Source organism: Microcaecilia unicolor, chromosome 2 (genome assembly GCF_901765095.1).
Source record: "Microcaecilia unicolor chromosome 2, aMicUni1.1, whole genome shotgun sequence".
NCBI lineage: Eukaryota > Metazoa > Chordata > Amphibia > Gymnophiona > Siphonopidae > Microcaecilia > Microcaecilia unicolor.
Window position 1 is genome coordinate 262,102,775 of NC_044032.1, and position 23,812 is coordinate 262,126,586.

General features: G+C 44.6%; 1 protein-coding gene across 1 annotated transcript in view; it reads left to right on the top strand.

Annotated features, from left to right (window-relative positions):
- Positions 1 to 1,143: 1,143 nt before the first annotated feature.
- Positions 1,144 to 23,812, top strand: part of SLC6A8 (solute carrier family 6 member 8) — a 126,198-nt gene continuing 103,529 nt past the window's right edge. The window contains exon 1 of the mRNA XM_030194074.1: positions 1,144 to 1,842. Coding sequence (XP_030049934.1) covers positions 1,560 to 1,842 — 283 coding nt within the window. The 5' untranslated portion in view covers positions 1,144 to 1,559. The remainder of the gene's footprint in view (positions 1,843 to 23,812) is intronic.

Sequence of the window (23,812 nt, forward strand, 5' to 3'; positions counted from 1 at the left end):
AGGAGCCGCTAGCACAGTGTTTTCTTCTCTGTGCTGCATATGTCTAGCAGCACTATACGTCAGAACAGCTGAGTTTTCAGGATTTTTCACAGTGAAATATGCATAAAGATAGTTTTTCAGAAGGAAATGTATGCACATTTCCTCTTGCATGTTCATTGTGGATATCCTGAAAAGTGGAGTGGTTGGATATGTTCCAAAGACTGACTGGGTTGAGATGGAAACCACTGTAACACATTTCTAAAGTGAGGCCGTTTAAATTCAGGAAACCAAATGTGTCGACAGAAGATATCTAAAATGAGAAGAGGAAAACTCAAAGAGACAGCACAAAAGTGTACTCAGCGAAGCTAGCCTAACATTAGCCCTTTGGAATTTCGTTAAGCCTGTTTGACATCATAACTGACAGACCAATCAAAATCGATGTAGGTGATGTCATCTGTAGCCGTCTGACTATGAAACTATTATTCCCAGAAAGGGGGGGGAAGGAATGGGACTTGATATACCGCTTTTCTGTAGTATTTTGCAACTACATTCAAAGCGGTTTACATATATATTTACCTAGAGCAATGGAGGGTTAAGACTTGGCCACAGTCACAAGGCGCTGCAGTGGGAATCGAACCCAGATCCGCAGGATCAAAGTCCGCTGCCCTAACCACTAGGCTACTCCTCCAAGTGCTGAATAGCTTTTCTTAAAGTGGTTACAAGCATAGGCGCAAATATTTCTAAATGACTGAGGATGCCTCTCCCTGGGCAAAGTGAAGGAAATTATTACTCGATATTGAGGGTGCTCAGCAGCACCCACAGATCTGGCTCCTATGTAACACGCAGCAGGATCTCAAGTCCCCAAGGCAGGGGGGAGTCTGTACTTACAGCTGGCCAGGCAGATTTCCCAGAGGTCAACATTGCCCTGGCAGCTTTCTTTGAGGAGGAAAAAAACAAAAACCCTCTCTCCAAAAATAGCAGGCTCATGTGAGTAAATGTTCTGTGTGCCCTCTTGGCTGGGAGATGCTGGATTCTGCTTGGCCAGCTGCAGAAAGGAGAGGGAGGGAGGGAGAGGGAGATAAAGAAGGAGGAGGGATCTCTCTGACCTCACTCACTGCCTGCTTTTAAATGCCTCCGACTTCAGCAGTGCAGGCTTTCCAGAAATCAGTTGTGCCAGCCACTGTGAAATGGACAGACGGTACGGCCAGAGGCTAGTCTCCACCAGGATCCCACCGTCGCCCTCGCTGAAGTGAGAGCGACCCTCCTGCCCTTTGCCTGCCGTCCTTGCCAGCGTTAACCCATGAGATTCTTCAGGTTAACGTTCAAGTGCTTTGTGGATGGATTCTGATGCTTTTCGTCAAAAAACTCTGAGAGACGTTTATTAATCACCGATCTGTTTCCTCCCTGAACTACCTCGGCAAATCTTTAGTCTTTTGAAATTAGGGGGTGCTTTCTGCACGCAATTGTTTTTTTTTTCTGTGAAACAGGGGATCAATAGAGAGAGAGAGAGAAAAAAAGAGAAGCACCGAAGAAAGAAAAACAAAAGAAAACTTGCACTGGTCGAGGTTTGATGTGAGGGGATGGAGGAGAGAGGGAACCGAGCAGAACTGCAGATGGAGAGAGGAGGCAAAGATGAGAACGGATTGTGCAGCCCGAGTGAGGAGGAGAAGAAGAACCAGCTGATCCCCAATGGGAGCAGCCACGAGCTGGAAGCTTACAGGATCCCTGCAGTCGACAAGCAGGCCGTCCCGGAGAGGGCCACTTGGACCAGGCAGATGGACTTTATCATGTCTTGTGTGGGCTTTGCAGTGGGCCTGGGGAATGTGTGGCGCTTCCCTTACCTCTGCTACAAAAACGGTGGAGGTGAGTGAAACCAGACTAGTGCTATTGAGAGGGAAAAGTTCCTGCAGGCCAGGGGCTTGGGTCATCTGCTGCAGACAGAAAGGGGAGGGACAAAGTACAGCACCTGCTATTTAGTCATGGGGTGGAAAGGAGAAGTCAGCATTACACATACGCTGGCTTACTCGTTAACATCAGATACGTGCAGGGTTTATAGCCCTTTCAGGAGGGAGAGAATAATCCTCAGGGCAGAATGGGGGAGACACTCTTCTCTTTAACTGTAGTTGATATGAACAATATGAGAAAGCACAGTGTACTCGTGTTCCCAATGCCCTCTCCTTTTGCTTGAGGTAGATAGTATAGAATATTTTACTGCAGTGTGTGAACAGTCCTTTATGGTCAATATGGCCTGTCCAAACTAAACAGGTATTTTCTTCTCTCCTCTGCACCTTGAGAGTAGAGCTTACACTTCCCTATGGGTTTAGTTACAGTTCGGGGCAGCAGGGGACATTTCTTTTATGGAGGACAGAAAAGATTCCATTGGTGTCCATTCCACGTTGTTAGACCCAGCATTGCATTACTGCCTGGCTACCGTGCCAAAATCGGGGTTTGTCATTCCCTTCCCGCTAGAGCTTGGTTTATCGTTGATCAAGAATGCCACACATCCCACGGAACTGTGATCCTCCTAAGGTACTGGTGAGACTGATTCACTGGCAGTAAGTATCCCCTGGTGTCAGTGCTGTTGCTCAGAGCTGCAGATGGTGACAGCATTCTCTACTGGAGGATGCTCAGTCCTCCCAAGGTCCCCATATTCTTCAGGCATGCACGCTCTTCATATGGTCACTAGTGGTAGCTTTCACTCTTCTGGAGAAGTCTAGAAACTTCCCATGGAGTCTGAGTTGGACCTCTGCTGAGCAAAATACATTTTCTACACACCCAAAGGAATGTATAGGAATATTCCACTCTGTGTTAACTAATATTTATTTGTTGCATTTATATCCCACATTTTCCCACCTATTTGCAGGCTCAATGTGGCTTACAATTTTCCATCATGGCTTTTTAAGGCAAAAGGCCTCACACAGATACACTAGTGGTTATGTGTTTGAGAATATGGGAATGCTGGCTGCTAGGTGGACATATTGATTGGTGCACTCAGAAATTCAACTGATTCTATATGGTATACAGGGTCTGACCCCCCTCCCCTCCATACACAGCCTGTTAGTGGTAGCGAGACAAGACACAGAGCTGTGGGTCTTACCAATGCACTTACACATATGTATTGTTATCAAAGAGAGCTTTCTGCCAGTAGTCTGTCACATATCCTCCACCTCTCTGTCATGATGGTCTTGTTACCTGGACCACAGAGGCAGGTGGGTGTGTTTGCTGTGCACTGTGCCAGTGCGCCAGGTCTGAGACCTAGGGACTGAACCCTGCAACCTGTAGGCTCCAAACCAAGAACTAAGTGCACTGCAGGGTTTAGAAAATCAGAAACTGTAGATTCGTGGAGCTCATCTGTATCTGCACGTGAGTGCTGAGAACTGTAACCTGTGCCAGGGCGCCACTATGAGTCCTGTCCTTCAACCTCAGTGCTCCGCAGCAGTGAGGTGGAGGAGTGTGAGAGCAGGCCTTCCACTGAACCATCTCTCTTCCTTTCAGTCTTTTCAAATTTCTGTTGCATGTCTTATCTTCTGCCAGTGTCGCTAATCTCACATAATCCCTCTTCTAAAATCACTTCATTGCCCCCGTTTCCACATATGATTCAAACCTTTCTTACTGTCTTACAAGTGCATTCATTCTGCAGCTCCTCGATTTCTCTCCACTCTTATCTCTCCCTACACTCCTCCCCAGCAACTCCGTTCATAGATGTCTCTCTTATATTTACCCTTCTCCTCCACTGTCAACTCCAGACTCCTTTCCTTTCACCTTGGTGGCTGTTTGCCTGGAATAGAGTTCCTGAGTCAACACCTCATGCTCCATTTCTGGCCCTATTCAAATGCACACTAAAAAGACTGTAAGCTCTGTAGAGCAGGGACCTTCTCATACATGTTTGCATGTGTCTGATAGTGCTAGAACATAGGAGCCAAATTTCCAAAATGATTGGGGGTGCTAAACCCAATGGCAATTAACCCTCCATGGACGCAGTCAAGGAGTTTGCTCAGTATTGCTTAAGCACCCACAGAGCTGTCTCCTATGCCGCAGAAATGAAGCGTTGGACGTTGGAGGCAGTTAGTGGTGCCAGCGCTTCTCTGCTTCTCCCAACATGAGGTCTCTTTAAACTGCTTGACCAGAAGAGATTTTGATCTGGTGGTAAGTCTAAACTGTAGCGAAGAGGAATCCCCACTAGGTCACATGATTGACCTGATTAATCTCCCAACCAGAAATAATACCAGTTCATCACGGACTTACCTGAATCTCCACTACCCAAATTGCAAAGGACTTAAATACAAGACAACCCATGCGTCCAACTTCTCTTACATAAGCACACGACTGTGGAACACACTGCCACAAGCTGTGAAAACAATCTATGATCACCTAAAATTCAGAAAATCACCTATTCGGAAAGGCATACCCAACTGACCCAACTTAAATGCCTCAACTCTGCAACACTTCACTACCAAAGATCGTATTGGACATTATCAAACCCTCCTTACCTTTAACCCCACGTGCCTGAATCTTTTCTTCCCTATTCCACCATAACATCTTTTGTACTTGTCCCCTACCGGATTTGGCGAATGCCTTTATGGTACTATGTAAGCTACATTGAGCCTGCAAATAGGTGGGAAAATGTGGGATACAAATGTAACAAATAAAATAAATAGATTCCTTGACAGGAGGAGAGTGGACTGCTGCACTGGGACCACCCTGAGTCCATCATCCTGTTGCTTAACTCCCGTGAACAAACAACAGAAAAAGGGGAGTAATCACTGAAGTTCCAACTCTGGGATATTTATTACCAAGTCAAAACTATTAAAAAAAAAACACCCTAAATGTGACTCGACGCAGTCATGCATTTCGGCACAGAAGACGCCTGCTTCAGGAGTCCTAGGGATGAATCAGTATATCAGCTTGTATAGATGTCAGGGTACAGCGAAATATACAATAATCACCATCAAGGTAAGTGGCTTGTTCAGCTGATATAAGAAATGTCAAACATAAAGCAAACGATAGGACAAAGGTCAAAAATGCAATCTGCTGAACACGCTACTTACCTTGATGGTGATTATTGTATATTTTGCTGTATCCTGACATCTATTCAAGTTGATATACTGATTCATCCCTAAGACTCCTGAAGCAGTCGCCTTCTGCGCTGAAGCGCAGGACTGCGTCAAGTCATATTTAGGATGTTTATTTTATAGTTTTGACTTGTTAATAAAGATCCCAAAGTTGGAACTTCAGTGGTCACTCCTCTTTTTTTTTTGTTGTGGTTATTTGTTCTGTGTTTGTTTTTTCAAAAGGGGTCTATTCTGCTTTTGTTTTTCTCAGTTAGCTCCATATCCCATCTTGACTTTTTGGCTGAGATTCAAGTGTAGGGGTCTGACTTTTGAGCTGAGGGTGGGGAGTCTCTTCCTGCTGTACAGTATGGAAGAATAACAGTCACCTGACCCCCCTCTCCCACACACACACAAACACACACATGATAAGGATACAACCATCACCAAAGCAAGAAGATTAAGTTGCTCATTTTCAAAGCACAGACCAGGGGCAGACTGACTATTCAGGCAACAGGGCAGTGCCCGAGGGCCCAGTGAAGTTTGGGGGCCCAGTACCTCCTCCCTACACATCCAACATCTCACTCTCCAGTCCTCTCCATCCCTGGGTCCAGCACTCTCCTCTCTCACCTCCCCCCTTCATTTACCTTAAAAGTCCCTTTCTCCATGTAGGGGCCCAGCTGTTTGCCGCTGACTAGAACCTTCTGTCTTTCTCAGCCCGCCCCTTTCTGATGTAACTTCCTGTTTCCGCAAGGGTGGGCCACACCAAAGAGGTTCCAGTCAGTGGCAGACAGCCAGGGCCCTGTATGGAGAAAGGGACTTTTGAGGTAAATGCAAGGGGAGAGACCAAAACATGACCAAAAAACCGAGCTTCTCTTTCCCCCTAAACCTGCCTCTCCTCTCCCCCCGTTCTCTATTTCGGTAGATAACACTCTCATCCTCCCTGTCCCGTCTGCGCGCAACCTTGGAGTCATCTTTGACTCCGCTCTCTCTTTCTCTGCTCATATTCAGCAGATTGCCAAAACCTGTCGTTTCTTTCTCTATAATATTAACAAAATTCGCCCTTTCCTCTCCAAGGACGCTACCAAAACCCTTACACCCTTATCACCTCTTGCCTAGACTACTGCAATTTGCTTCTCGCTGGTCTCCCGCTCAGCCATCTATCTCCCCTTCAATCTGTCCAAAACTCTGCTGCGCATCTTATATTCCGCCAGAGTCGCCATACTCACGTTAGCCCTCTCCTCAAGTCGCTTCACTGGCTCCTTATCCGCTTCCACATACGGTTCAAACTTCTCCTTTTGACCTACAAGTGCATCCACTCCGCAGCTCCTCAGTACCTTTCCGCTCTCATCTCTCCCTACACTCCTCCCCATGAACTCCGTTCGCTGGGTAAATGTCTCCTGTCGTCCCCTTTCTCCCCCACTGCTAACTCCCGGCTCCATTCCTTCTATCTCGTTGCTCCCTATGCCTGGAATAGACTCCCTGAGCCAGTACGTCAGGCTCAGTCTCTGGCTGTCTTCAAGTCTAGGCTTAAAGCCCACCTCTTTGCTACTGCTTTTGACTCCTAACCATGACTCTCTTACTCAACACCCTCACTTATCACCCCTACCACTGCAATTTCCCCACCCCTAGCTGTCTGGTCATCTGTCCAATTTAGATTGTTGAGCAGGGACTGTCTTTTCATGTTCATTTGTACAGCACTGCGTAAGTCTAGTAGCGCTATAGAAATGTTTAATAGTAGTAGTAGTAGTAGGGAGAGAGCCAGATCCAGGGACAGAGAGGTGGAGATGTTGGCCTCGGAAGTGGGGGGGGGGGGGGGGGGGAAGAAAAGATGTTGGATCTGGGGAAGGAAGGGAGGGGGCAGAGATGGTGTATCAAGGGGAAGGAGAAAGAATGAAAGGGAGAAATGGTTCATCTGGGGGGGAGGGAAGGGGAGGGGGGGAGAGATGTGGGACCCAGGGGTGGAGAGGGAGGAATATGGGACTGTGGGGGGGGGGGCAGATCCCTGTCAGTCTGCCCTGGCACATAGACTTACAAAGTTACATGGAGGAGCATAATCGAACGGGGTGCCCAAGTTTTCCTGAGGGCGTCCCCGCAGGACGGCCCCGTCAAGGGGCGGGGAAACCGCTATTATCGAAACATGGGCGTCCATCTTTCGTTTCAATAATACAGTCAGGGACGCCCAAATCTCAACATTTAGGTCGACCTTAGAGATGGTCGACCTAAATGTTGAGATGGTCGACCTTAGAGATGGTCGTCCCTGGTTTTCGGCGATAATGGAAACCGAGGATGCCCATCTCAAAAACGACTAAATCCAAGCCATTTGGTTGTGGGAGGAGCCAGCATTCGTAGCGCACTGGTCCCCCTGACATGCCAGGACACCAACCGTGCACCCTAGAGGGGCACTGCAGTGGACTTCATAAATTGTGTGCTGAGCCCCCCAAAACCCACTCCCCACAACTGTACACCACTACCATAGCCCTAAGGGGTGAAGGGGGGCACCTAGATGTGGGTTTCTGGTGGGTTTTGAAGAGCTCACATTTACCAGCACAAGTGTAATAGGTGGGGGGGGGGGGGGATGGACCTGGGTCCACCTGCCTGAAGGCACTGCACCCACTAAAACTGCTCCAGGGGCTTGCATACTGCTGTCATGGAGCTGGGTATGACATTTGAGGCTGGCAAAACAATATTTAAATTTTTTTTTTTTTAGGGTGGGAGGGGGTTGGTGACCACAGGGGGAGTAAGGGGAGGTCATCCCCAATTCCCTCCGGTGGTCATCTGGTCAGTTCAGGCACCTTTTTAAGGCATGGTCGTAAAAAAAAAATGGACCAAGTAAAGTCGACCAAATGCTCGTCAGGGACGCCCTTCTTTTTTCCAGTATCAGCTGAGGACGCCCATCTCGTAAGCACGCCCCAGTCCTGCCTTTGCTATGCCTCCAACGCCCCCATGAACTTTGGTCGTCCCTGTGACAGACTGCAGTTGAGGGCGCTCAAAATCGGCTTTCGATTATGCCGATTTAGGCAACCCTGAGAGAAGGACGCCCATCTCCCGATTTGTGTCGGAAGATGGGCACCCTTCTCTTTCGAAAATGCCCCTGATAGTAGCATAATTAACTTTATAAGATTTTGTGCTTTGAAAATTAGCCTCTAAACCTCATACTAAAACAGACACTAAGACAAACTACTGTGCCTGACTCACACACATACCTTTTGCACAGGGAATGGCCCTCAGTAATTCAGAAATCATATGCACTGGGGCCATAGGAGCCAGCTCTGTGGGTGCCGGTGGATGCTGAGAACCACCCCTGTCCCCCAAATACTGAGAAAGCTCCTTCTTTTGTGTAGGAAGGGGTCATTTGTATTGTGTTGGCACCCTCCAATCATTTTGAAATGTTGGCGCCTGTCACTGGGGCTAACTTGAGTCAGCAGCAGTGCTACATGTCCACCATTTGAGAGATTTGGTTTCAGTTCCTCTGCCTGTCTTCTTTAAGAACAGTGTTCAGAGCCCATGGGTGGGTGGAAGGAGTTTCAGCCATCACTAGGGACAGCGTGGCCACCTCACTCGAGTTAGCCCAGAGGAATTGATCCAGTTGGGTCTTGTCCCATTGCATGCAGGGAGTTGTAGTTCGATAGGGCCTGTACCACTACATTTCCGAGCATACAGCATGGCAAAACCAGGACTGGAACATCTTCTTTGGGTTGATCTGGACGAACTGGCAACTGTAGCTGTAGCCCGCTCCTGTGCCGTTATCTGCCATCCTCCCTCTGCAACCTTTACTTTTAATCTTTAATTCCTTTTCTTAATTTATTAACATTTTCACAAAAATTTCTTCTATGTACCCACCCACCCCAGCAGTTCTAATACAATGCCAACAAAAAAATCTTCCACAAAAGTCCACAAACAACCAACAAATAGTGGAAATCACCTAGAAAAAATGTTTAAAAGACGAAGGAAATCTTCTAAAAACAACAGATGCTAAAATCCATAGGGTTTATTCATTCAACACAGGTTGCACTTCAATCAAAAAAAAAAAAAAGACCCAACACAGGCCATGTTTATTTATTTATTTATATTTATTTATTTGTTACATTTGTATCCCACATATTTGTAGGCTCAATGTGTCGTACATTGTACCGGAGAGGCGTTTGCATCTCCAGTGAGAACAAATACAAAGTGATGTTGTGGTAGGATAAAGTTCATGTGGCACAGCCACAATTAGGGAATCGTACAACGGAAGAGTTGAGTTATGTCCATTATGTACTTTAGTTTTGTTGTGTCGCAGAGATCAGGCATTTAGGTTGGATCAGCAGGGTATGCCTTTTTGAATAGGTTAGTTTTTAGTGATTTCTGGAAGTTTAGGTGGTCGTGCGCCATTTTCAAGGCTTTTGGTAATGTGTTCCACAGTTATGTGCTTATGTAGGAAAAGCTGGATGCGTAAGTTGATTTGTATTTGAGGCCTTTGCAGCTTGAGTAGTGCAGATTTAGATATGTTCGTGTTGATTCTGATGTGTTTCTAGTTGGTAAGTCGATCAAGTCTGTCATGTATCCAGGGGCTTCACCCTGGATAATTTTGTGAACCAGAGTGCAGATTTTGAAGGCAAAGCATTCTTTGATTGGGAGCCAGTGTAGTTTTTCGCAGAGGGGTTTTGCAATTTCATATCACGTTTTTCCAAATATAAATCTAGCTGCCGTGTTCTGAGCGGTCTGAACCTTCTTTAAGGTCTGTTCCTTGCATCCCGCATAAATTCCATTGCAGTAGTCTAAGTGGCTTAGTACCATTGATTGTACCAGGTTGCAAAATGTTTCCCACGGGAAGAATTGTTTCAAGCGTTTGAGTTTCCACATTGAGTGGAACATTTTCTTTGTTGTGGATGCCACTTGGCTCTCTCTAGCGTTAAGTTATGGTCTATTGTAATGCCAAGGATTTTCAGGCTGTCTGAGATAGGAAGGGTGTAGTCTGGGGTGTTGATAGTTGTGGGGTTGTCCGCGCTGTGTTGGGATGAGAGGATGAAACAATGTGTTTTTTCTTTGTTGAGTTTTAGCTGAAATGCATTTGCCCATGAGTCCATGATGTTTAAGCTGAGTTTGATTTCGTTGGTGATTTCAGTCAGTTTGGATTTGTACAAAATGTATATTATGACATCGTCTGCATATATATGAAAGGGTTAAGGCCTAGGGTGGATAAGGACTTGGTTAGTGGGATCATCATTAGGTTGAAGAGGATTGGTGATAGCGGTGATCCTTGTGGTACTCCACAGTCTGCTTCCCAGGGTGATGATATGCTAGAATTTGATTTTACTTGGTAGGTTCTTGTAGTTAGGAAGCCCTTGATCCAGCTAAGTATGTTTCCACCAATCCCGAACTTATCTAGTAATCTTATTAATATATTGTGATTTACCATGTCAAATACACTAGACATGTCGAATTGGAGGAGAAGGATGTTTTTGCCTATTGCTATTTCCTGCTTGAATTTGGCTATGAGAGTGAGTAGTACTGTTTCAGTGCTGTGAAGGGGGCGAAAACCTGACTGTGATTCGTGTAATATTGAGAATATAATCTGTAAGTTGTTTGGTTACCACGCTTTCCATCAGTTTGACTTCTAACGGGATTGATGCTACTGGACGGTAGTTAGTGATTTCATTTTGTTTTTTTCTTGGTGTTTCAGCATGCAAGCCTTCTTCAGGGATCCTTTTAACAATAAAAATGAGACAGTAAGACAAATGATATGATAAAAAATGTTCATAAATATATATATAAAGATATATCAAAACAGATAAGGGAGTGAAAGTGCAAAGTGACATTTTATAAAGCAATAGTGCAATGAAAGTGCTAAGTTTGAACAACGGGTGAATTTAAGACAAAGAGTAAGTATAATTTTTAAACAGTTACCTATTCCTAAGGTTGATAAAACAAATAAATGATTGCAACCAGATACCGGGGATAACCAGTCAAATCTGAATAAATGAAAGAAAAGCTGATTAAGACCAGAATGGCAACAGAGTATCTTGAACATAGTGTCTGTGGGTGATATTTAAAAGTGATATTTAAACCAGAAAATATGTCTAAAATATAGGTGAAGCGATGATATATAAATAAAAGATATATATATATATGCCTCTATTAAAGAGCTAAAACATATTAAAAATAAAAGAACTAAAATTTTTCAAAAACATTTCCTCAGGATGTTTACTACTGCTGTGGGTATTGTATATAGGCATCAATAGACTCGAAAAAGACTGCATCAGTGCCTTGTACTGAATCTAAAGAGAAAAGGTATGTCTCAACTGTGAGCATGAGTTGTCAAGGATCTATTTTTATCTAAACAAATGTCTATAAAAACGACTATATCAATGAGGCTATACTTAAAGGAAAACCAATCTGAGGAGAAAGCGTCTAATATGTCTATAATTCAGCATTTTTTGTTCAGCGCTACTGAGATTGACTCTTCTCACAGTCTCCATTGGCTTACAGAACAAACAGACTCCTGAAGCAGGTGTTTTTCGCCAAAACACGGCTCTGTGTCGAGTCTTTTAAGTTTTTTTTACATTTTTTTAATAAAGGTTGATTATCTCTTACTCGCCTCCACGGTGTTTTGGAAGTGTCGTGTTGATCACACTACTTTTTGGGGTTTTTTATCTTTACCCTTGTAGCGGGTCTAGTTTCTCCACTTTTGTTGGTTTTTTCACTTATATGATTCAAGGTACACCATGAATGATACCGCCATGGATATTGATTACACGTAAAACAACAGAGTGATTACACCAGATGTCTGTGAGTCAAGGCGCTCAATAAGGGCCACCGCAATGGATATTAAGTACAAGTGAAATAGTAACATAGTAACATAGTAAATGACGGCAGAAAAAGACCTGCATGGTCCATCCAGTCTGCACAACAAGACAAACTCATATGTGCTACTTTTTGTGTATACCCTACTTTGATTTGTACCTGTGCTCTTCAGGGCACAGACCATATAAGTCTGCCCAGCACTATCCCCGCCTCCCAACCACCAGCCCCGCCTCCCACCACTGGCTCTGGCACAGACCGCATAAGTCTGCCCAGCACTATCCTCGCCTCCCACCACCGGCTGGCTCTGCCACCCAATCTCGGCTAAGCTCCTTAGGATCCATTCCTTCTGAACAGGATTCCTTTATGTTTATCCCACGCGTGTTTGAATTCTGTTACCGTAACTGCACCAGATGGCATATAAATCATATATGTACTCCTCAGATGCACTTAAATTTTATATAATCATGCTATTACAAACAATAGAATATATCCATATGAAAAAAGTGTCAGACATAATGTATCATCAAACATAAGCAAAAAGGAGGAGATTATATGGCGCCAACTAAGCGAATTCTATAATCGGCACCTAGATTTAGGTGCCAATGTGCGCGCATCCATTTACACCAGCTAAAACATGGTGTCAATCCTGGCGCATAGATTTAGGCGCATTGGGCCATATTCTGTAACTAGGCGCCTAAATTTCAGAACACTCATGAAACACCCATTTCCCCGTCCATAACCACCCCTTTTTGCTTGCAGTCATTAGAAGTTCGGTGCACATCATTACAGAATATGCTTAGCGAGTTGTGTGCCTAAATTCTAATCAGTACCAATTAGTGCTCATTATTGCTTGTTAAGTACTGATTATCAGTGCTCATTAGCTTGTTAAGCCAATTAAGTTAATCATGGTGTTATAGGATCTGTGCCAATTTTGGAGCTTAAATCTAAGTGCATTATATAGAATCTGTAAGAAAATGTACTTTAGAAGGTGACAAACCTACACGTGAAACTGTCTAGATTATGAACTCAAACATTAAAAAAAAAAAACAAAGATACAAACTCACTGCTATTTTATAAAGATGAGCCCTCCGGTATCTAAAAATAACCATGTCTCCGTTATTTAAGCAAAATTATTATTTGAACACTGAAAGACAAGATCGGCTGAATATGCACCAGATGCACTATAAATTTATCTATAGACACTGAAGAACTTACTTTCTGAGTAGCAGCGACATTAAAATGTGCAGCACGGACGTATTCAATCCAGAGCAAAATGGCAAAACGATTCCCTCAGCATTTTGAGAATGCTAAACAAGGCATCAGAGGTAGGCATCACGATGGAATGGAGGAGTGGCCTAGTGGTTAGAGCACTGGTCTTATAATCTAGAGGTGGCTGGTTCAAATCCCACTGCTGCTCTTTGTGATCTTGGGCAAGTCACTTAACCCTCCATTGCCTCAGGTACAAACTTAGATTGTGAGCCCTCCTGGGACAGAGAAATATCCAGAGTACCTGAATGTAACTCACCTTGAGCTACTACTGAAAAAGGTGCGAGCAAAATCCAGATAAATAAATGAACATGCAATACGTCATATATGAATGTTCAACATGATATTGATACATCAGGAAATGATGTTATTACATCATCTTCAAACATAACTAAAAAGTATACTGCAGAATATGGCAAACCTACTTATAAAACTGTGGGGATTGTGGATTCAAGAATTAAAAAATGCAAACAAACTGCTACTATATAAAGACAAGCTCCCGGGTATCTAAAAAGAGCAGTGTCTGTGTTGGTTAAGCAAAAATATTACCAACGTTTAAACACTAAAAGACAGGATCAGCTGAATATGCAAAACATGCACTATACGTTTATCTATAAGCACTAAAAAACACACTTTCCAAGTAGCAATGACATAGAAATGTACAGCTTGGACATATTCAATCCAGAGCAAAATGGCGAAATAATTCCTGCAACGTTTTGCTAAACAAGACATCAAAGGTAGAAGTCACAAATGATTATGCAATAGGCAGCATGTCATATATGAATATTGAACATGATAAACATGCATCAGGAAAAGATGTAATGTAATCTAAATGAGACAAAACCAGATATTGTGTATATTTTCTGGTTTAAATATCACTTTTAAATACCACCTATGGATACAATCTTCAAGATACTCTGTTGCCATTCTTGTCTTAATCAGCTCTTCTTTAATTTATTCAGATTTGACTGGTTACCCTCAATATCTGATTGCAATCATTTATTTGTTTCAACAACCATAGGAATAGTTATTTAAAAATTATACTTACTCTCTGGCTTAAATTCATCCATTGTTCACTTTCATTGCACTACTGCCTTATAAAATGTCATGGTGTATTTTCGCTTCCTTATCTGTTTTGATATATCTTTATACATATAATTAGATATATAGTTATGACATTTTTTATCATATCATTTGTCTTACTGTCTCATTTGTTATTGTTAAAAGGACCCGTGAAGAAGGATTGCATGCCGAAACATGGCCCATGTGGGTCTTTTTTTGGATTGAAGTGTAACCTGTGTTGAATGAATAAACTCTATGGATTTTAACATCTGTTGTTTTTAGAAGATTTCCTTTGTCTCTAATACAATGCCAAACACCCCCACCAAAACCACCCATCCCATCCCCTCCCTGCCCCCCCCCCAAAGCAAAAATAAAGTCCACAGAGGCAGCACCTCTAGTCTCTTTTTTGCAGTTCCCTCCTATCCTTCTTACTATATACATCACCCGCCCCCCCCCCCCCCCCCCCCCCCGTATTATCTAGGAGGGGAACAGTAGTAAGATTGAAATCTCCACCCGCAATAAGGTGCCCCTTTTGAAAGGACAGAATCTTACCAATAACCCCCTTCAAAAAATCCCCATACACACTTAGAAAAGCGCACACAGTGCTATCAACTACTGCCACCACCATTGGAAACCTCCCCTGAGAGTCTCTCCATAGTGTTTTCACCTCCAGATGCAAACAAAATACCCACTCCCTGCGCAGAAGCCCATCGAGTAAGCGGGAATCATGCATCTCACACAAAATGCTCATGAGGTTTTAATAGGTGAGTTTCTTATACAAAGCAAACACAGCCCTGTACTCTATAATTCACAAAAGACGGACTGCCTCTTAAAGGGCGAATTAAGTCCTTTAATAGAATATGTCATAATTTTCAGGCCTCATCTCTTAGGTGCTTAAGATGCCAGATAAAAATCCACCAGAACCCAGTCTCATTCCCTCTCTCCTCACCCTCTTGCACTGCATCTCGTATATGCGCCTTCAAAGAAGAAATCTCTGTCTTCATCTTCGCCATCAGTTCATGAAAGTTCGCCTTGATAACACCCTCTCAAGCTCCCACTGCCGACAGACTCTCCAGTACAGCATCACAGGCCCCTACTGCTATCCTCATGCAGGCTCAGACAGTGTGGGGCCCGACTTACCACCCGATCACCAGTCTGGAGTGCCAACTCACCACCCAATTACCAGTCTGGAGTGAATCCGCATCACTTCATATTTTTTAAATGCCTTTTTATTTTTATTTAGCTTCGCCTTTAATCTAGGGCTGCATTTCAATTAAAAATTTTAATCATGATTAATCTCACAATTAAAGGCAGAGGTGTAGCCAACAGTCCATTGGGGGGGGGGCATAGGGATGGATGGGGGGCCACATATTTCCTCTCCCCCCCCCCCCCATCATACTTTTGCTGGTGGGGATGCTGAAGCCCTGCCAGTTGAAGAAATCTGCTGCCAAAGGCACTCCCTCCCTCCTCGTACTGCCTCAGGAGTGTGGAAGTCAGCAGTATGCCTCCAGCTGCCAGTTCCTGCACTTCCTGATCATGCTCAGTTCTTTTCTTCTGCCCCCAGCCAGGTCCAACTCTTTTTCCCTCTCTCCCCTCAACCCCTAGGTCCATTATCTTTCTCTCTTCCTTCTCTCCCAACGCCCCTCCCCCTTAGTCCAACACCTCTCTCCTTTTTTCCTGCTCTTTACCCAGGTCAATTTTCTCTCTCTCGCTCTCCCCCCTCCCTCCCTCTGAGTCCAACATCTCTCCTTCTCTCTTCTTCTTCTCCCCTCCACTACCCTCCATCCTTCTCTCCCTCAGTTTAGCATCTGTTCCTCTTTCCCTCTTCCCCCCTCCCTTCTGCACAGTCTGGCATCTCTTCCTCATTACATTATCTAGTTTTCTCTGCCACCTACATCAAAATTAATTTTAAGCGGATTACATAATAAAAAAAACTACAAGCAATCACTCTAGGAATTACAGAACCAGATTAAAACAAATTAGTCCAACCTAGATTAATACAAATATAAGTATTATGTCAAATAAAATTAGACCAATTAAACAAGGTCCAGTTACAATTATTTGGACAGCATATATTTCCAGTGGTAAAAAACCAGGAGCTCCAGAGTGAAGATGATATTTCATTGAGTTCTCCACGTTTGTGGATTCTCTACCCGTATCTTGAACGTAAAATGTTAATCAAACCTGACATGTAAGGTGGAGAAATTCCTTGGATTATCTTGAAAACTAAAAAATGTACTTTAAAATAAATTCTGGCTTCCATAGGTAGCCAGTACAACTTAACATACCATTCTGTAACCCTATCAAATTGGTTAAGTGAGCAAATTAACCAAATAGCAGTATTCCGTATGGTTTGTAACTTTTTCAGTGAATATTTAGAACAACCTAAATAATCATACAATAATTCAAATTTGAAAGTAATATTCCCCATTCTGATGCAACTTTCTGTTTTGGGAAGGACAGGACGGGTCAGAGGGAAAGGCCTAGTGCAGACTGTAGGCAGCAGTGACGTAGTCACAGGTGGGCCTGGGTGGGCCAGGGCCCACCCACTTTGGACTCAGGCCCACCCAAAATTGTGACACTCTTGCTGTGGCTGGTGGGGATCTCCAAATCTTGCCAGCTGAAGATTGACTTTCCTTGGGCAGCCAGCGCTCTTCCAAATGTCAGCCAGCAGCTCTTGTCTTGAACTGACGCTGAGACCAGTCCTTCTACACATGCTTAGTTTTTGCACATGCAAAAGCACTGAGAATGTTTGGCCTGCCGGCAGCAGCATCAGTTTGAGGCAAGTGCTGCCGGTTGTAGTTGGAAGAGTGCTGGCTGCTCAAGGAGGAGGAGGAAATCTTATATAGCTGACAGGGTTTAGGGATCCCCACCAGCTCAAACATTTAATATTTGGGGTTTGTGAGCAGGGAAGGGTGGAGAGAGGAGCAAACCAGAGGAGGACCGAATTCCATGCCCACCTACCTCGGGCTCAGGCCAACCCAAAATTGACCATCTGGCTACGCCCCTGGTAGGCAGCCTTTGAGTACAACTACCACTGGTGCTACAGGACCGAAGATTTGCTTGCTTTTCAAAAGATACACTGGGCAGTGGGGGGGGGGGGAGGAGAGACAAGAGAGAGCCGCAAGCAGGTATGGGGGAGAGATGCCGGACCATGTGTGGGAGGGGGCAGAAGGGAGGGCGAAGGCAGGCAGCACGCAATTAATTATTCTAATTAATAACAAACATGTTAATCATGGTGTTATTCGCGATTAACATGCAGCCCTACTTTAATCACAGAAACACATAATAGGACAGCAGATAAAACTTTTCAGTTCTGTTAAAACTGTTCCTCAACCCCCTTTCTGCTGTGACTTATACCATGCCTTTTCCAGGTTTTACCCTTTCAGTCTCCACCACCACCACTAAGGATTTTCTATACCTGTCCCAGGCTTCACCCCTCTCCCCCATAACTGAGTTTCTCTGTATCTGTTCCAGGTTTCACCCCTTGCTCCTTCACCATTGAGGATCCTCTGTATCTCTCCCATGCTTTACCCCTCGCTCCCCCACCACTGAGGATCCTCTGTGCCCATCCTAGACTTTACCTCTGCAGTCCCCTACTGTTGGTCATCCTTTGTGCCTGGCATAGGCTATTCTTTCTCTTGCCTTCCTTCCGCCTTTCTGATTTAATATGTGGAAGGGCATTTTCGAAAGGGACGTCCAAGTTGCGATTTGGACGTCCTTGCAAAACGGCGAAATCCAGGGGCGGGGAAACTCGTATTTTTGAAACAAGATGGACGTCCATCTTTCATTTCGAAAATACCGTCCAAATCCTTAAATTTGGATGTCCCTAGATATGGATGTTTCTGACTTTCTGCGATTTTCGAAACCAAAGACGTCCATGTCAAAAACATCCTAATGCAAGCCATTTGGGCGTAGGAGGAGCCAGCATTTGTAGTGTACTGGTCCCCCTGACATGCCAGGACACCAGCCGGGCACCCTAGGGGGCACTGCAGTGGACTTCATAAATTGCTCCCAGGTACATAGCTCCTTGCTGAGCCCCCCCCCCCCAAAAAAAAATCCCCCCAAAACCCACTACCCACAGCTGTACACCACTACCATATCCCTAAGGGGTGAAGGGGGCACCTAGATGTGGGTACAGTGGGTTTGAGGTGGGTTTTGGAGGGCTCGCTGTTTCCTCCACAAATGTAACAGGTAGGGGGGGTATGGGCCTGGGTCCACCTGTCTGAAGTGCACTGCAATACCCACTAAAACTGCTCCCGGGACCTGCATGCGCTGTCATGGACCTGAGTATGACATCTGAGGCTGGCACGACATATTTTTAAAGATGTTTTTTGAGGGTGGGAGGGGGTTAGTGACCACTGGGGGAGTAACGGGAGATCATCCCCGATTCCCTCCAGTGGTCATCTGGTCATTTCGGGCACCTTTTTGTGCCTTAGTTGTAATAAAAACAAGTCCGGGTGAAAAAGTCCAAGTGCTCGTCATGGACACCCTTGTTTTTTTCGATTATAGGTCAAGAATGTCCAAGTGTTAGGCACACCCAAGTCCCGTCTTTGCTATGCCTCCGACACGCCTCCTTGAACTTTGGCCGTCCTTGCGACGGAGTGCAGTTGTAGACGTCCTAAATTGGGTTTCGATTATACCAATTTGGACGTCTCTGGAAGGACGTCCCTCTTCTGATTTATGTCGAAAGATGGACGTCCTTCTCTTTTGAAAATGAGCCCAATAGTAGAAGAAACCAGTGACATTCTATGAACTTCTTATCAAGAGGCACTCACCAGTTCTGCTTTACTGGGTGAGGCATTCTAATTGTTTTCAGAAAATAATTCAACAAGGTGCTCCATGGAGCCCCAAAGGCACACTTCCCTGGTAATAGTCATTCACTTCTTTATTAGCCTCTGATTGGGGCTGTTCCCAATCTCTCTCTCTCTTCTAGGGAGCAGAGCACTAGGCTCACTTGTGTCTGTCTGAAAAAGGTGATAGGGAGGGGTTGTGTGTCCTTGCAGGCTTTATAGAATACTTTATCTAGAGCTGAGTAATGATTAACAGAGAGAGATGCTGGAATAGGTTCACACAGCAGACATTGCAATAAATACAGCAGGTAGACCTGATCTGTGGAATAGATGTACATCTCTCTCCAGATACTTCCTGTCAATATGGAAGGAGGCAAGCTTCTAGTTCTAATGATCTCTCTGAATCTGGATGAGGATTCAGTGTTTTGTCATTATTCTCCTGCAGTTTCCTTGTCACTCAGGTTTCTTCTTTTTAGTCTGGCACTTAGCCTTCTGACAGGCCACAGCCCACTACTTGCACTCACTTTCTCTCTCTGTCTGCAGACACACAGTGTAATATGGTAAATGATAGCACATAAAGACCAAAATGGCCCATCTAGTCTGCCCACATATCAAGTCCCATCCCTGACCTCTCTTTACCTGACCTCTCAACCCTTCTCCTATCACTGCTCTCTAAACCTGTCTTAAGCATTCCCAAAATCTGTTATAATAATAGCCTTTGCCCCCTCCACACCTATGCCATTTCAGGCCTTGTCACCTTTGACTTTGCCTCTTACAACAACACCAATACTCAGTGCCCCTTCTATGTCTTATACTAAACATTGTAAAAATCCGCACAGCCACCAAGATTCCAGTTTCCTCATGCTCACTGAAGTTTGGATTTCATCCAGGATCGCTCCACAGATCACCACAGGCTTCTTGGAAACAGAGTGCTGCTGAACCACTCCATGCAGGTTACCTCAGTGTTTCCTTACCATTGTATTGCCAGTGGGGATCCTGTGTGTGATTATCCTATACATTTTATATAGTTTTCATATTGTTTTTATCACCACTATCTTCTCCGAGAGTCCATTCCTTGCATCCACCACCCTACCCCTGAAGAAGTATTTTCTCATGTTACTCCTGCATCTTCTCCCCTACAGCCTCATACTATGAGCTCTGGGCAGTGCGTTTTTTCTAATGAAAAAGGTGCCGGTACTCAAATGCCAGGCCACCCTTCAGGGGTTGGGTGATCACTGAGGGACCCACCCCACAATAGCCAGGCCCTCTACAACCAGTCACAGAACCTATGACAAGGCAGAATTGGCGCGTAGATCCTGAGCTCTTTCATTAAAACCTGGGAACCATGAGCCAATTTTAGCAGACAATGGAAAAGGTGCTGGTACTCAGTATCCCAAAGTACCCCAAGTTGAATATTTAAAAGCCTGTATCACATTCCTCCCCTCCCCCCTTGTCTAGGGTGTATCAGGCCAGTTTCCAGCAGCATAGGGCACCATTTAATGGATGGTGCCTGTATTTAAATGAAAATGTGCATTTAGTGCTGGTACACGTGTCGTCAGCAACGCTAAATATACATGGAATGCAGTGACCAATGCCGCTTTTCAGCAGGCCTAAACATAGCATTTCTGAACAGCATCTAAAAATTGCTGCTGTCCAGATAGTTTCCATAGCGTACCTTTGCCGCAACCCGGACCCTTACTCTACAGACAGTATCAGCCCAGTTGGGGGGGGGGGTTCAGCCCAATACTATTGGTATAGTGGCCAAAAATCCATGAATAAGGAAGTTATACTTGACTGGCCACTAGTGAATGAATAACTTCCTTTTAATATTGGGGCCCTATATATTTAGGTCCCTGAGAGCCTCTTATACTAAACCGTGCTAACGATTCCTGCTTAGCAATGCAGACGAAGCTCATTCAAAGTGAATGGGCTTTGTCGGCATTGCTGCGCCAGGAATCGCTATCGTGGTTTAGTATAAGAGGCCCTGAGTTTCAAGTCATTTTGGCTTTTGTTGTAAACTGTTACCCATTTTTGTTAACCTTATCTGAACCACTTCCCGGAACACACATTCACATATACCCCACCTCAATATATTTTCAGACTCACACTCACATACAGACTCAAATACACTGTCTCTATGTCTCTTCCTCCCTATCTCCTTATGTCTCTCTCTCTCTTTTCATCCTCTATCCCTTTCTCTGGGCCCGATGCCCAAAACCTAACGCCAATGTTAGAGCCGAATAGCACTGGACCAACTCTGGAGCTAATCTGTGCAGAATGTAGTCAAACAGATGAAAATGAGTTCATTTGGTATTCCCTCTCAATGCTCAGAGAACAGCACATAAGCAAACCCTGCTCTTACCACCGGAAAAATAATGCCAGCTCCAAGCTGGCATTGGGGGATTTGAAGAGAGGTTTTCTTGTGATTTTCTCTTTAAAATCTGCCAGTTTTAATTTATTTTGGAAGCCTCTAAGTTCTGGTACTGAAAAACATCCGAACGAGTTTGAGCAAACCCAAAAGTGAAAGCACACATTGGCCCTGTTTTCTGTTCTTAAATATAAGCCTTTCAAGTGAATACCATTTGAAAAGCTTATATTTAAAGGCACAGAAGTGCAGGGCTAATGTGTGCTTCATTTTTGGGTTTGCCTGGTGCATGTGCACAAGAGCTGCGCTTACTGCAAACCTCATCTGCTGATGCACCAAGCACGTTCTTCCCTCTTGCTTTTGCTTTTACAGTGCGCATATAATTTGAATGCTATTAACTTTGAGCATTGGAGGGCTAAGTTTCAGCTGTTTCCACAGTATGGGGCCAGCGTTGTTTGCTTCAACGGCGGAGCTTTGAGCATCAGGGCCTGTGTGTGTGTAGCTTCTGCCTGTCAAAGAGTGACTGGGTTAGCCTGCTGTTATCAACATTAATCCCTTGGAATGGGATATTACACACTGACATAAGATCAGGGCACTGCAGATTGGCCAGCCTGAATTTAGCTCCTGCATGGCTCCCGGTGTAATCCTGGAGACACAGGCAGGAGGAAAATATAGAACCAGATTCCTGCGACTCTTCTGGCCCTCAAGAGATACCATCTTTGTCACTCATGCAAGCGTGTTCTCAGCTTTGTTCTGAAATCGCATTCGTGAAATCTTCACAGAAGCCTTAACGTATGCTTTCCTGCGACCCTTACATTGATATCCTACTACAAGACTGGTAGCTAATCCACAAAGCTGTGTAATAAACATAACTAATATACAGATAGCTAACTAACAGAAAGGGTAGTAGAGAAACACAGCCAATGGAAAACAATAGTCAGTCTGGCAATCTAGTAGAAAAAGTCAATTAGTCAGCTTAGACAACCAAGGAAGAGGAATATGGTCAACTAGCCAACACAAAGAGCTAAGAAACAGCTGAACAGTCAGCAATAATAACCAATAAAGAGCCCGATAGTCAACTAGTCAACACTGTTCCCTCTAAGCTGAGCGGGAGTCCTTCAACTGCATTGCTGCCAGTGGCGGGCGGTGCTTCAATATTGTCTTTTAAATCTGTAGGGACAGGCAGGTTCCCTGGAGTCCTGCAGAGCTTGCCTGTCTCCCCCCCCCCCCCCCCCCCACACACACACACACTCTGGCAGGACTATATGTGGAGGACTCCTGCTCAACTTAGAGGGAACAGTGGTGGTCAACACAGATAACCAATTAGAGCAGGGGCTTGTCCAACTTCGGCCCTCGCCAGGTCAGATTTTCAGGATTTCTCCAATGAATATGCATGAGATCTATTTGCATACCGTGGAGGCAGTGCATGCAAATAGATCTCATACATATTCATTGGGGAAATCCTGAAAACCTGACTGGACTTCAGCCCTTGAGGTCCGAGGTTGGACATGCCTGAATTAGAGGATAGCCTAGTAGAACAGTGGGCTGAGTACCAGGGAATCCAAAATTGAAATCGTACGTCTCCCACTGATACTCCATGTGACCTTGGACAAGTTACTTTGCCCTCTCTTGCCTCATTTACAAACTTATAGCTAAAGCTACTAATGTGCTTCATATTAGGATGCCTTATTAGTAACAAGGTCCGGCAGTAAAATGGTGCATGGTAATGTGGTACTGCACATTAGAAAGTCTAGCTGGTAGGATCCTGTTCACTAACTGGGCAATTTTAGAACTGGGTGTGAGCAGTTACATGTGCAAATGCCTAGAAAATTGGCCCTTGCAGAGTGCCAAAGTAGCTTAAACTTGTAACAACAAGGGGCAGTAGACCCGGGCAGAGCATGGGAGAAGCATGGGTGTGTCTGCAACGTATGCATACAACTTATAGAATACTGTAAGTCATAGACGTTGCATGGCACACTAGGACGTGCCCTTTTACACCAGCCACTAATCTGATGCAAGTGAGCGTACGTACATTTAGGTGCACCAACTTGGGTTTATGCTAATATTCTATAACACAATCTGGGTGCCCAGATGTCATTATCAAATAGATCTCAGAAGCTTAGCCGGTGGTGGGAGGCAGGACTGGTGGTTGGGAGGCGGGGATAGTGCTGGGCAGACTTATACGGTCTGTGCCTTGAAAAAGACAGGTACAAATCAAGGTAAGGTATACACAAAAAATGACACATGTGAGTTTATCTTGTTGGGCAGACTGGGTGGACCGTGCAGGTCTTTTTCTGCCGTCATCTACTATGTCACGTATGTGACTGAAAAAAACAATGATGCTGTGTAGTCTTGAAACATTATTACACAACAACAGTGACTCAACACGGCCATGTTTCGGCCCAACGACCTGCCTCAGGAGTCTTCTTGTATTAAGTGGCTTAGTTTATCGGTGTCACTTCCTGTGCTGAGGTATTTCTAGTCTTATTTATTATGATAATGCTCAAAAAAGG